General features: G+C 39.3%; 1 protein-coding gene across 9 annotated transcripts in view; it reads right to left on the bottom strand.

Annotated features, from left to right (window-relative positions):
* Nucleotides 1-14,211, bottom strand: part of ASPH (aspartate beta-hydroxylase) — a 93,350-nt gene that overhangs the window by 48,406 nt on the left and 30,733 nt on the right. For all 9 annotated transcript variants that reach the window (XM_083451047.1, XM_083451046.1, XM_083451034.1 and 6 more), the window contains 8 exons: nucleotides 11,368-11,457; nucleotides 8,987-9,067; nucleotides 7,917-8,057; nucleotides 7,008-7,058; nucleotides 5,166-5,222; nucleotides 3,063-3,107; nucleotides 2,265-2,312; nucleotides 573-611 (listed from right to left, as the gene is read on the bottom strand). In XM_083451047.1, the coding sequence (XP_083307173.1) occupies nucleotides 573-611; nucleotides 2,265-2,312; nucleotides 3,063-3,107; nucleotides 5,166-5,222; nucleotides 7,008-7,058; nucleotides 7,917-8,057; nucleotides 8,987-9,067; nucleotides 11,368-11,457 (552 nt within the window). The remainder of the gene's footprint in view (nucleotides 1-572; nucleotides 612-2,264; nucleotides 2,313-3,062; nucleotides 3,108-5,165; nucleotides 5,223-7,007; nucleotides 7,059-7,916; nucleotides 8,058-8,986; nucleotides 9,068-11,367; nucleotides 11,458-14,211) is intronic.

The raw sequence follows: 14,211 nt of genomic DNA, 5'->3' as shown, positions 1-14,211 counted from the left end.
TGACAGCATTCAGTTTTTCCTGAAATTGCAGATTCTTTCAGCTTCTAGGACAGGCCTGGGGAACCCTACAATTCTATGATTCTATATAGCCTCCAGGCCTAATTATGCCCGCCAGGCCTCTACATTAGGCTGCCAGAGCTCCCTATTTGGCCCAGCCATACCCATCTACCCTATACTTGATATTATATATAAGAAATGCAGCAGGTAAAAGCCTGAGCTCAGCTTTGCAATGGGCTCTGCAAGACCATGTGGGCAAAAAATGTCACCCAATGTCACTGTAGCAACTTTGTCTGCAATGACAAAGGTAGAGAACTGTTTAGATCCATTTCCCCATGCCTGTTTGAGAAGAGAACTTTTCTTGCTGTCAGTTCGGTTACAAAGCAAAGACATAATTTGCTACTATTTATATGTTCAAAAGTGCAGAATAACTCATTAGATATATATCTTTAGTTCACCTATACGTAACTCATGCAGGACATGACTTGCTCAGTGTGCGCGCTAAAACAGCAAAGAAACAGTAAGGAAAACCATTACTGCCAAGTCATTATTTTTCATAGTCACAGTCAATTTACCTGTATTCTGAGCTTCAATAAATTCTTCATTTTCCAATTCTAAAAAAAATACATAATTAAAATTTTAAAACTGGAATGGTTATGAGTTAATAAAGAAAAAAGTAACAAAATCACAATTTCTTTATGTCAGATTAATTAGCATATATGCTAGATAAAGACTTTAATACCTAAGTTTTTAAAGGACTGTGATATGCAAAGCAGTTTGTCTTAATCATACACACTTAATCACACACACACACACAAGTTGTAGTGACGTGGACTAGCTGCCTGGGTAAGAGTAGGGATCTCAAATGAAGTTGAAAGCACACTGAGAGGGGGAGATGCACTCACAAATTTATGGTGACTAGAATGCCCCCTTCTCTAGTGTTGAACAGCACTGGACACTCCAGAAACTATGGCCTGGTGTTTTCAAACACTAGGACATCATCAAATAGTTCTTAGTGCCTGAATCAAGAAGATCTCAATGGGCTGGCAAAGCTTGTAGAGGGCCCCTTCAGATAGGTGGATCAGATGGAGGAAAGGGATAGAAACTAAGATTGCAACCCTAAGCACACTTACTAGAGATAAAGCTACTGAAGGCAACAGGCCTTGCTGCTGAGTAAACATGGACAGAGAGAGGGAAGAAGAAAGTATCTGCTTTGGGGGCAAGTTGCTTGAGAAGGTAGGGTAGGACAGCTTCAAGCATGATCAACTGAAACTGATTATCTAGGCACATTTCAATCCAGTTTCAGACTTGGTTTTGGAATCAAAATTTGCTTATCCAGATCAATTTTGAGATTTATGTTGTGAATAAATAAAAATAAATTTTAAAAATGACCTTTGTCAGGAGAAATTTGTAGGGGAAATTCAACCCTGTTGATTCTCCCTGACCTCTCAGCAGCTTTTGATACCATTAGTCACAGTTTCTTTCTGGACTGCCTTTGGGGTTTAGGAGTCTTGGGAGATGCTTTGTGGTGGTTCCACTCATACCTCTGAGAGTAATCAAATCAGTGACCTTTTGCATGCAAAGGTAGTTCTCTGTCACTGAGCAATATTTTATGTTCGGGACAGAGAAAGAAAAGGTTCCCCAACAATCACATATTTCACTATAACACACACGACTTATTTGTTGCTGATTAAAGCTTAGCATTTTTGTAAGGCACAAGGAATCTTAGGCACAAGGAATGATTTGCATTTCGTTGTCAGTTTTTCAAAACTTTAAAATACAGCTAGAAAAACTGATTCATCCATGGCCCTTTCACACAAGCCAAGCTGTCTGCTGCTTCTTTGAGGTGACATTTTATGTACATTATATTTATTTATTTACTTACTTACTTACCCATTCATATATAATTTAATCATAAAATATCCAAGAGGTGAGCAATAGCAAATTATCATAAAAATGATATAATATAAATATAAAACTGTTCAGCCACTATACACAGTAAAATATGGTTGTCACACAGAAATACCACACATGTGGGTAGTGAAAGTTTTCCCCACAACCCAATCCAGAAATGCAGGCATTAATCAGCTGAGAAAGACATGAGATCAACTCCAACCCATAATTGCAATATTTAAACACACAGTACAGCCATACTGTTACAGCAGCATGTTATAAATGTGAGGACTTTCAAACGATATTACAACTAAAGTATAAAAACAAATGTCCTGCTCTTAATCACAGCGTTGCTATAAAGTCACACAACATACCATGTTCATCCACATAGTCCTGCTTTTCTGTGTCATGTGAATAAGGTTCTGCAAGTAAAGAGACTGTTAATGTGTGCAATAAATCTACTGTCACATATTATTTCCTAAGAATTCACATCTTAGTGCATTTAATTGGCATTTAACTGGGAAGCTGATATAGCAAGCAACATGGAAGGCAAGGGTAAACTGAGTAGCTCACAGTGTCCCAGAGGGCTTGGGTATGTGTCTTTGTGTAGGTCAAGGTGCATGATGAGATCACATCTTTTCTATTGACTGAACTGGAAAAGACATGGATCTGGGGCTGTCCAGCATTGCCAGGGATCTGAGACACTGATACTTATGGATCCTCATAATTTATACCAGGGATTACCTCAAAAGTACCCATCATATCACAAGTTGCCTCTGTATACATAGATGTGTTATGTGATTTGTTGGTGGTATTACTGTAAGCATTAATTTGATTGTGGTTTTTCAGGGACCCTTGGTAAAATCATACAAATTCAAGAGGATCTGTTTTAATTCTACTGGATCTGATTTTTTTACTCATACATAAAAGAAAAGTATGTTTGGCTGTGTGTATGCATGTGCTTTCTTTCACTTTGTCTGTTGGGGGCAGGTCTGACCTAGGAAGAGGGGTGAAAAAGCAACCAGAAGGGACAGTACCTACAGCACTCTTTCTAGATGAGCCACAGGGCCAAAAATGTCGGCAACTCCTGCTCTGTTAAGTAACATAACCTGACTTTTAAATTAAATAGAATCCAACTGTAAAATGCAGGTATTTAGACTTCTGTGTAATACCTGTGTTATGATCCAGAGCATCCTCTAGATTTAGTTCTGTGTCATCTGTGGAAGACAGACAAAAATATGTTTTCATTTGTGCAAATCAAAGTACATGTTTCTATACAGCTGGTTGACTGATTGGATGAAAGAGGAAGGAATCAGGACTGCACTAGGTCTCCTACAGTCAATTTAACATATTAATCATATCTGCAAAGAGGCTTGCACTTCTAAATTCATGTTTTGCAGGTTATGTGTTTGAGTCTATGTAAGTTAGCCTCATACGGCAGAATTCAATGGAGGAGTTCCATTCTAAGTTTCTACTTAGAACTACTTAGTTGGATATGGCCCTCTGCATATAGGCATTATAGGATACAAATGTGATATATAAACCAACTATTACTACTGCTGCTTATTATTATTAATATACTGATGCATATACCATTTTAGCATCATAGTGTATAATTTGTATTATGCCCCCATACATCACCATCATTTTCTTAGCATACTAAATCAGTATTTTTATTGTACAAATAGTTCCAAAGCAAAACAGAAATGAGTAATAAAGAACTGGCTTCATGCATCACACATCACTTACAAAAAGCACATGCCCTGACCATCTGACAGTCAGAAGGCATTTCCTCTTTTCATTAGTTTCAATTAAAAACCTTTCTTAAAACAGATAAAGAAGCTATCAAGAGGAACCGCTTTCAAATATTAATCATCCTTCTTCCCCTTGTTTCTTATTACAGCAATTAGGCTGCCGGTTATTATTTTAAGGATATTATTTATAGTTGGAGTCAGTCTTTCAATCAAAGTCCTTAGTCATTGATGGAAATAAAAAACATTTTTGCCCGTGATCTCACCAAAGATACAGTAGTAATACCATTTGTTTACCTTAAACATAGTATACTAAAGGAAGATACATACCATATTTTTCCCTATAGGACGCACTTTTTCCCCTCCAAAAATGAAGGGGAAATCTGTGTGCGTCCTATGGGGCAAATACAGGCTTTCGCTGAAGCTTGGAGAGCGAAAGGGGTCGGTGCGCACCGACCCCTCTCGCTCTCCAAGCTTCAGGAAGCTATCAGAAAGCCTGGGGAGCCTGCGAGAGTTCCCACAGGGCTCCCTAGGCTGCGGATAGCAGCCTGCTGTCCGGCGCGCGGGGCACCCTGAAGCAGAGCGCCCGGCGTGCCAGGCAGACATCAGCCAGCCCCACAAGTTTGGGGGACAGTGGGGAGGCGCAGCGCCGCCATACCACTGTTCCCCGACCTGGTTTTGGGGAGAAAATAAGGGGGAGGAATCCTTTATTTCCCCTCCAAAAAACTAGGTGCGTCCTATGAGACAGAGCATCCTATGGGACGAAAAATACGGTAAATGTCTACTCATTTTCTAACAGCCAGAATTAAAATATGTCAGAACTGGAAAAGCACCAGAAAAGATTCTTGGGTAGTCAAAGTCTGGGATATGGCATGCATGGTGGCAGTTCACAAATCTTATTTGAAGTGAAAGAGGCAACAAGAAAATGTTTTTATGGAAGAAACTGAATTTGTTTATTTCTTATTGGAACAAAGTAAAAATATAAGACTCAGTGAATCCATATTATTTGCTGAGAAAAACTTAATAGTATGAAGTGTAGGTGAAATAGTTAATAAGCAACATAAGATTCTAACTTTTCTTTTTCTTTAGCATTTATAGAAATATTTAACAGTTTGAGAGTATATAAAAATATAAAAATGTATTATAGTATTTTATTAATCTTTTGGTATTAACTGTAACTGCTGCACTGCAATGTATTTCACAAATAAATATATACACAAATTAAAATAATTTATAGGAGCGCAAGGAGCTTTCACTGCTATATTACAATAAGTATTATTTTTAACCCTCTTCTGGGATGCCTTTTTGTTTCACAGATGGGGCATTTTAAATGCACATTGTGCATTTATTTTAAAGATAACAGGAATGCAAGATCAACAGCCTACCAAGACAAAAGACAAGGTTTCCTTGATCTAAACTATGTGCACATTTGCAGTTCCATTGCTCACAAGGTTGGTTAAGCATAGAGAAACAGACACATTCTCTATAACCTATTACTTCTATGTGAATAATAACCAGACAAACCTTGGCCTTCTGGTTCATATGTAGCTTCTTCCGTATGTGCATGATATTCATACGTATCTGAAAATTAGAAGTTCACATTAAATCACAAATAGCTATTAATGCTGTTGTCACGGCTGGAGGGTTTAAATGTGTTAGACTAACTAGTTGCTTGGTCCCTGCTCCTGCCAACCTAGCAGTTCAAAAGCACGCAGTGCAAGTAGATAAATAGGTACCGCTCCGGCGGGAAGGTAAACAGCGTTTCCGTGCACTGCTCTGGTTCGCCTGAAGTGGCTTAGTCATGCTGGCCACATGATCTGGAAGCTGTAGGCCCGCTCCCTTGGCCAGTAAAGCGAGATGAGCGCCACAACCCCAGAGTCGTCCATGACTGGACTTAACAGTCAGGGGTCCCTTTACCTTTAACTCAAGATTGATGGGAAAGAAAGTCACACAACTATCACTGGGAATGCCCAGCTTTTATCAACACTAGCCATGAAAAGTTCGGAGTAGAAAATTTCCCCCCAGGAACAGATTGTCAAAGAAAGTAATAATAGATATTATCTCAAAGCATTTAATAACTAGTCAATAGCAGGATTCTGTGCATGTCAATTCAGAAGCAAGCCCCTTTGCATTCAACGGGACTTGAACTCCAGTGTAGTTTGTGTATAGAATTTAAGCCTAGTTGAACTAATGAATGCACATAGATTTCAACAAGTATTATGAAATATATTTTGATCAGAATATCTTCAAATATTCTGTTCTGGCATTTCATTAAACCCCTCTAACATGGGTCCCACTTATATATTTTCTCTCTGATTCTCTATCTTTCTTTTCCTCTCTCCCCTTGCTCTATTTATCTTTATTCTCTACGTATGGGCATTTCATCCCCACTTGTGGGTTTGACTTTTACTGGATTCTCTCTACCCAAACTACAGACAGGCACCTTAATCATGTTCCTCTGCACAGAGCTTCACATAACTGCTGCCTCCAATGTCAGCACCAAAACAGAAATTTATCTGTCACCTCCCAAAAGGACCTCAACCCTGATGGAATCTTATCTTCAGATTTGCCAAATCCAAAAAAGGCAGCTTGCCACAGCCACTTTTACATTGGTCTTTCTAGTTAAGACTTATTAGGATTATAGACTGTGAATGTACATGAACCATGCTACCCTCAAATGTTGAGTGAGTCGCCTATGTATGGCATCTTTGCCCTGACTAGTATTTCTCAATACATAAGTGATCATCACCTGGCTGAGAAGATGCATTATGTAAATACAGTCATACCTCAGGTTACAGATGCTTCGGGCTGCGCACCACGCCAAACCCAGAAGTACTGGAACGGGTTACTACCAGGTTTCGGTACTTGCGCATGAGCATATGAGCTAAATCGTGCTTTGCGCATGCGCAGAAGCACCGAATCGCAACCCACGCAGGTGCGACGCTGCGGGTTGCGAACGTGCTTCCCGCACAGATCATGTTCACAACCTGAGCGTCCACTGTAACATAAAATGTGAAATGGCATTGAATCATGGCAATCTGTCTTAGGTAAAGTTCCAGGTAGGTAGCCGTGTTGGTCTGACGTAGTTGAAATAAATAAGAAAATAAGAAAATTGTCCAGCAGCACCTTAGAGACCAACTAAGTTTGTTCTGGGTATAAGCTTTTGTGTGCATGCACACTTCTTCAGATACGATAGGTAAAGTTGTGATCCACTTAGGTAAGGTTGAAAACCAACACTTTAGAAAATTCCATCAACTATCTCTCCCATTAAATTTGCAAATATTTAGGATCAGTTCACAGACACATGTTCATCACCTGATATATGACTTCACAGCATCTCAAAGCTATAATGAAAAGCAGACATACCATGACTGTCATCTGTGTCTGGCTCTCCTGGTTGATAGTCACTTGCAGGTTCTGAAATGAAAAATAAGGGAAATATTTGGTTTTTGAAGGTACATAAAACATTGTATTCAGTGTAGCACTAGGAAAAATATTTCGTCAGACACTTCTCCCCCTGTATGTCTCCTAAAGCTGTTCGGGGATTTCCCCCAACCTTCCAGAGCACATTTGGGGACAGGGCAGGGCTTGTGGCATGTAGGGGGGAATAAAGCAAGGAAATCCCATTATGCTATTGCAAATACTTTGTTGAATACCACCTACAGCTAAGTTAAAATACTGCCAATTTTCAGAAAAGTGCCTAATTAATCTAACAGTTTTTAGACACATATGCTTGGAGTAGACATAATCCTGGAACTAGAATGTAAGGACTGGAGTAGACCACAGAACCATTTGTGCTCTCTTCCAATACTTCTTTTATTGCAAGAATTTCCTCATGCCTCCCTGCATCTTGGTTTGAGCATCATCAATTCAGGTTAAAATGAATCCAGGCATACTTCTAAATATTTTGAACATCCTGATAAAACCACAATTTTCAGGATCTTAGGCTTCAGGTTAGATGTATGCCTAAATACAAGAACCTGGGAGGAATTCATGCATGAGAGGGGGAAGGCAGAAGGAATGATGCTGCAGTCTTCTTCCATTCACTAAACTCTCCTTCCAATGGTGTCCAAACTGGGTCACAATACAGTATACAAGTCATTTAAAACAGACTTGATGACATACTATGTTTGACTGAACTGAATGAACTCAAAGACATATATTTATTCCATAAAAGTATAAGTAAAATATCTCACCACCTTCTTAATCTCTTTCAAAAAAAGAAAAAGAAAAAGAAAAGAACAACATGCTGAATACTCTTAATATTTCAGGTACCTTCATAGTCAGATTCTGGTGTTTCTAACACTTCTGGCCCTTTATCTTCAAGGTCTCCATCATAGACATCCTGTTCTGTGGGAACTTCAGGTGTATTCTCCTCCTGAAAATCTGTTTCTTCATCCGCTTCATTTATTCTTTCTTAAAATGTTAGAAAAACAGCACATCAACAGAACAGTCTCAATTGCATTCTGTAATCACCACCCTTCTAAACAGATCATTGGTACAATCCAAACACATTTAAGGCCCACTGGGTTGGATCCAGATGGAATTTTGCTAACTGGATGCTCCCACTGGAGGAAGGGGAAGGACACCATTTCTGGAGACCCCCCTTCCTCAGACAGCTCTCTGTGCACCTTGAAAATCTGTTCCAGAGTATTAGGAGACCCTGAGGAACAGTATGGGAAGTTGCACAGGGGACTACTTGGTCATTTATTATTATTATTATTACATTTATTTCCTTCAAGGAACTCAAGAAAGCTACACGGTTCTCCCCCTCTTCATGCTATCACAACAACCCTGTGTAGTAGGCTAGGCTGAGAGACAGTGACTGGTCCGAGGTCCTCCAGTGAGCTTCATAGCATAGTGGGGATTTGAATCCTGGTCTTCTAGGTCCTGCCAAAAATCGTCTTCTTCCCCTTTTGCCAGCAGGAGCATCCAGTAAAGTGGAATGAAAGCCTCTGCTGGACTGGAGTCCCATCTGCAAATGAAGGAGCCCTTCTGTTTGTGGGGGGAAATGTCCACATCCAACCCACTAGTTTAAAATTACTCCTTTCACAGAAATCAGTGGATCTTAAGAGTGCTTGGCTCTGATATTGTGCCTCAAGCATTTACTGTTCTTATGGGATAATTCTATAAACTGGTATCATTGGACAAACACGTGAGGGGCAGGTCATTAGCCACTACAGTCATTGTTCCATTTTGAAAAGCAAACAGTTCTTTCCAACCAGCAGCAAAAATGTTCTGAAAGATCGGTAACTAGCTACATACATTTTTTTTAACTGATCAAACTAATTGATTAGTTCTAAAATTTCTTTTTAGAGGTTCATGGACAAAGTATTCATTCATACCAAACTCTGTTTCAAGAACTTGACGTAGCAAAGTGTCCATTTCATCTTCCTCTTCTGGTTCTGCTTCGGCACTTCTGTGTTCTACATTATTTTAGAGAATACATCAAAGGTAAGCAGAAAGAAGACACTAAACTCGAAAACCAGAAAACAAATACTTTTAGGGAAAGTGAGCATGTTTACCTATGGATTTGATATATGGCACGTGATATATGGCATTTTTATTCAAGTTTTTTTCATATACAGGTGACTCCCCACTTACACAGGGGAGTCTGTGCTGGCCCTCTGCACACATAAATGAAATGCCCTTAAGTGGGAAGCACCCCACTGCACCTCTGACTCACCAGGACACCCTCCCAAAGAAATGTCCTCTTTGGGCTCCGGGGAGGGTCTCCCTGCAAGCTGGAGGCGCAGCAGGGCTTTGTTGAGGTCCTTCAGGTCTCTTCCCCTACTTCTGGGTTCCTGATACAATGCATTTGCGCAGTCACACATGACGTGGACATCCATAAGTGGGGTGGTGCCTGTACATTTCACAAACATGTACCCACAGAAGCTGGTGGACTCTCCTTCATTGAAGGTTTTTAAACGGAGATTGGATGGCTATCTGTCAGGGATTTTTTGAGCTGTGATTCCTGCATTGCAGAGCATTGGACTAGATAACCATTGGTTATCTATGATTCTGTGAGTCCATAAATTAACAGTATGAGACTATAGTTAAGTACAAGGCTATAGTACAGCACTTTGAGGGGGGTTGTTGCTGTTTTACAGTCAAACACTGTATACATTTTGTAAAATAAAATAAATCTAGTAGAGATGGATGAAGCATTCCACATCACTGTCCATGAGTGAATGGGGGTTGGAAGCCAACATCTGAAGGCCACAGGTTAGTCACCTCTAAGTTTAAATAATTTGAAACTATCCATCATGATTAACAGTGCATCTTCCATGAGCTGGGAGTATGTGGTAGAATCTGCTATGCTGAACTATCTAGACTCCTGAGGATCTTAGCTTTCATTTTTACATAAAGCACTTTTGCAGCCCACATGATAATGAAAATGTTTGAATATGAGCCAGCACAGCCTGTAAGGTTTTATCATACAAAGGCAGACTTCAGGCTTCTGGAATCTACATTGTTTTTGACTAGAACCCCAAGGTCCACAACCTAGAATTAGAGCAACAATGGGAGCTTATGAAGCAGAACGAATTACTTATTGTACCATAAGAGCAATATATTGGTAAAACCTACACAGAGAAGTACAAATCTACAGCCAAGTTAATATGGATCTCGGATTTTTGACATTTATGGTGCTTATTATATACTGCATTGTATTGTTTTGTTGCACATTGCCCTGTGGCCATTTTTGGCACTGGGCAGTATAGAAATTTCTCAAATATCAGTGGGATGTATATATTGCAAGAAGATTTCCAAGTACTAGGAAACTTGCATATTGTTTTAAGTGTTTTAAAAATATTTAATCTGGACCCACTCCATTATAGAAAATACGCATTTCTTTTTACAATACTCAATGCCTGAAATGAAGAAAAATATTTGTCATGCTAAGAGTGGCAAAGAACAAAAACAAAATAAATGAATGCACTGGCTTATGTATACAGTGTAACAGAAAGCTGTTTAGGGTGTTTATACGGTTCAATCCCTGTTATAAAGAACTCTAGTAAAGAAACTACTTTAAATATTTCAAGCTAATTAATATTTTATTTGAAAAGTTTTAAAGATTATATGGAGAATCTAGTCTATTAAATGAATATACATCCAAAGATGATTTCAACAGCTATTTCATTTTGGGGTGCAGTCCAACAGTGTTCATCTGCCAGGGGAAACCTAAACTGCTGGTGGAACAGATACACCCTTCCCCCTATACCCCCCAAATCTTTTCTGGAGGGCTGCAGAGTAGTTGGGGTATGGGCATGGTGCTTCAGGGAAGAAGCAAGGAAGGAGAAGTCCACTCACACGACACTGGATGCCACCCTCTGTTTTTATCTTTTCTGATTTGGGGCATATTTTCATATGTTTACTTCCCTGAGAGATGAGTTCAGAATGATTTTGTGTAAATGTGCTGGTGAAGTACACACAACAATTCATGAACCAGAAACTAGGTTTGTCCTGCTGACTAATCTTTCATGAAAGATCTAAATAGAAAGAAATTCAATGTGACATTATGCATATCGCTACCTCAATGGAACCATTCTGAAAGCACCCCAATAGTGTTAATGGTATGGAAGAGGGTTTGCAATACGACAAGATCTGCAAAGCTCTCATTGAGGACAACTTGCTGTAGAGCAGATGCTGTAAAGCTTTTACCATACAAAAAGATAGGCAAGACTGGAGTTTATTTTTCTATGACTTAGTTTGCAAGAGAACCTACCTGCTCTCCCATGTGGCTCCTCTGTAGGTTGGGTAACCTCTTCAGCATCTCTTGGCTTTTGCTGTTCTGGGACAGATCTTTCTTTAAGTCCTGCATTGTTTAGTTATAAAGTTAACTTTAGCCTTTCTGATTCAACATTTTGGCTTTCTTAGGTATCACTGAGATAATGACAAGGGGTTGAATCCAAACTTAGAAAGACTGTAACGGCTCCTTCCATTTAGGCTTTTGATCCAGTGGAGGGATCATACTGAGGGAAGAGGGAAGAGGAAATGTCCGCTCTTCCCTGCAACCCCACACAATAATATTTTTTCAGAGGGCTTTAAGGGAAGGAAGGAGGAATTGCCACCTTCCCCCTTCTGCCTGCGAAGGAGTCCTCTGATCAGAACTCTGCTCAAAGGAGTCTCCCACCATGAGGAGCAAAGTCTGGATCCAAGCCCACAAATCTAAAGACCACCAAAAAGGAGAGTACACGCTACACACAAACTACCGAAGTACCACATTGTATTTCAAAGTCCAACATTTTTTTCAAACCAGTTTTTGGAGCCTGTTGCAGCATCTTCTCTCTGTATATGAACTGGTTTCATTTCCAGCTGCCTTTAAATCAGTTTCCTCTTGCCAAAACCCAAAGTTGCTCTGTAAATATTGGGTTATGGGCTGCTTCAAGGAAATCTCTCCAAATGCTACTGTGAACTTATACATGTCTCTAGATTGCACTCTTAAATTTTAATTACTTAGAGCATCAAAAGATAGTACAAGATAGTACAAACATCAGCGCCACTTCTTCTAAAATATATACGGTATTTAGTTGTTAAGCAGAAGCCAAAGGTGGATTTAGGATAGTAGTTGTTTTCAAATGAAGGCTGAAGCTTTTCTCCCTTCCTAATCCTTCACCCTTGCTTCATTCCTTATTTAAATCCCCCCCACACACACACACCAACACCTCCCTTATCCAGTATAGAGATCATTACCATTGATGAAACAAGAAGAACAGGCTTGGAGTAAAGGGAAGAAGAATGAAGTGAAGCAATGTATGTCTTATGAAAATACTACCTCCCACTCAAAGCCAGCTCATGGGCAGAGAAGGAGGAAGATATCTTTCCAAGGTTAAGATTGTAGACTGAGGGACGCAGAAGGAAGAATGAAAATAATGTCTCAACCTCTCTTTCCCCTAAATTGTTTCTGAGGACCTTCTCCACGGCACACTTTTGAGAGTGAAAGATAGGAAGAGCTAATCTATGCATTATACAGAATAAGGCAGCATACAAATAGAATTCTGGATTGTACTACTTCAGATTACAGGCAGAAAAAAGGAGGCAATATATTTTGAAAGCTCCCACGTGTAAAATGGGACATACAATTAATAGATTTTGCACCACTAAAAACAAACATGTTTTTCTAGGTAGTAGTATAAATGAGTGACATTTCCATCAAATGGCTACACCAGGGAAAGAAAACCTGTGGCTCTCCAAATGTTGCATTTCAGTTCCTACAAATTCTAATCAATATGGCTAATAATTGTGGAGGAACCACAGTTTCCTTTCCCTGATCTAAATAATGGATGTAAACATTTTTCAAATGGGAGACAGGTTACAGATCCAGCCACTTGACTCGTCAAATCCAAATACCATCTATAATCTTATCATTTAGCATCTTTGATCAAGATTTGGCATGAACTTGACCACATTGGCAATATTCCATCAATACTGGACAACAAAGCACAGAAAATCATGAGTGGGCTCAGTAAGAAAGGCCTGCACATCTACAGTGATCATTGTCCACTTCAAGAAAATGGAATTTGTTGGACTCATTTTTATCCAGAATGCAACCCATTCTGCTGTAAACAGACGTGGCATAAAAGAACATCCATAATTTTCTGGTGGATTGTGTCATAGAGAATAGGGCACTCTGTGATTTTACTAAATGGACACTAAGGCTGCAATCCTACTCACACCCATGTTTGAGTAATTCCCATTGAGCATAAAGAGCTTTACGTCTGAATAAATGTATATAGAATTGCACTGTCAGTTTCTTCATTCTTCTTTCAGAACAAACTGGTGACATTAAACTTTATTGGAATATTACTGTAAACTCATTTCATACAAGAATGTGCATGGTTTTGATTATTTTCTGTATGTAGAATTGCAAAATAAGTTTCTCAAAAGATTCAACCTATATGTTTCAATCCAAAATGAAGTAAAACATGAACTACCCTAAAAGTTACCATGAACTAGATGTAACATGTAAATGGTACACACTCAGTCTTCATGTTGCTGAATCTTCATTTGTTAGAAGTAAAGATCAAATTATTATTATTTATTAAATTGGTATACCACCTTTCATCCAAAGATCACAGGGAGATTCACAACACGCACAAAAAACGAAACAAAAACCAAATAACAAAACAAAACCCCTCCCACAAACACATTTAAAAGGCCATGGAATGCTGATCAGCCAGAGGCCTGGTTGTAGAGAAATGTTTTCACCTAGCACCTAAAGATATGTAATGAAGGCGCCAGACAAGCTTCCTTGAAGAGCATTCCACAAACAAGAAGACTGCAAAGGAAAGGCCTGTTCTCCTGACCTTTCGTGGAGAAGGCACATAAAGAAGGGCCTTAGATGATTATCACAGGGTCCGGGTCAGTTCATATGGGGGAGAGGCAGCCCTTAATGTCTTTAACTATAAATTCTATAGTTAACTATAAATTCTATTCTATAACTATAAATCCACACCATTCAGATGCAGTGCCAAATGTACAGATGTTGAGGTAAGCAGGAAGGTCTCACGCCACATGGAGTTTGTTCGTTCTCAGAAACATAAATATAGGCCAGAAGTTCCATGTCCAC

The sequence above is a fragment of the Podarcis tiliguerta genome (assembly GCF_965153285.1).
Source record: "Podarcis tiliguerta genome assembly, chromosome: 7".
Taxonomy (NCBI): Eukaryota; Metazoa; Chordata; class Lepidosauria; order Squamata; family Lacertidae; genus Podarcis; species Podarcis tiliguerta.
The sequence above is the reverse complement of the archived record's forward strand: the minus strand, read 5'-3'. Positions and strand labels throughout refer to the sequence as shown.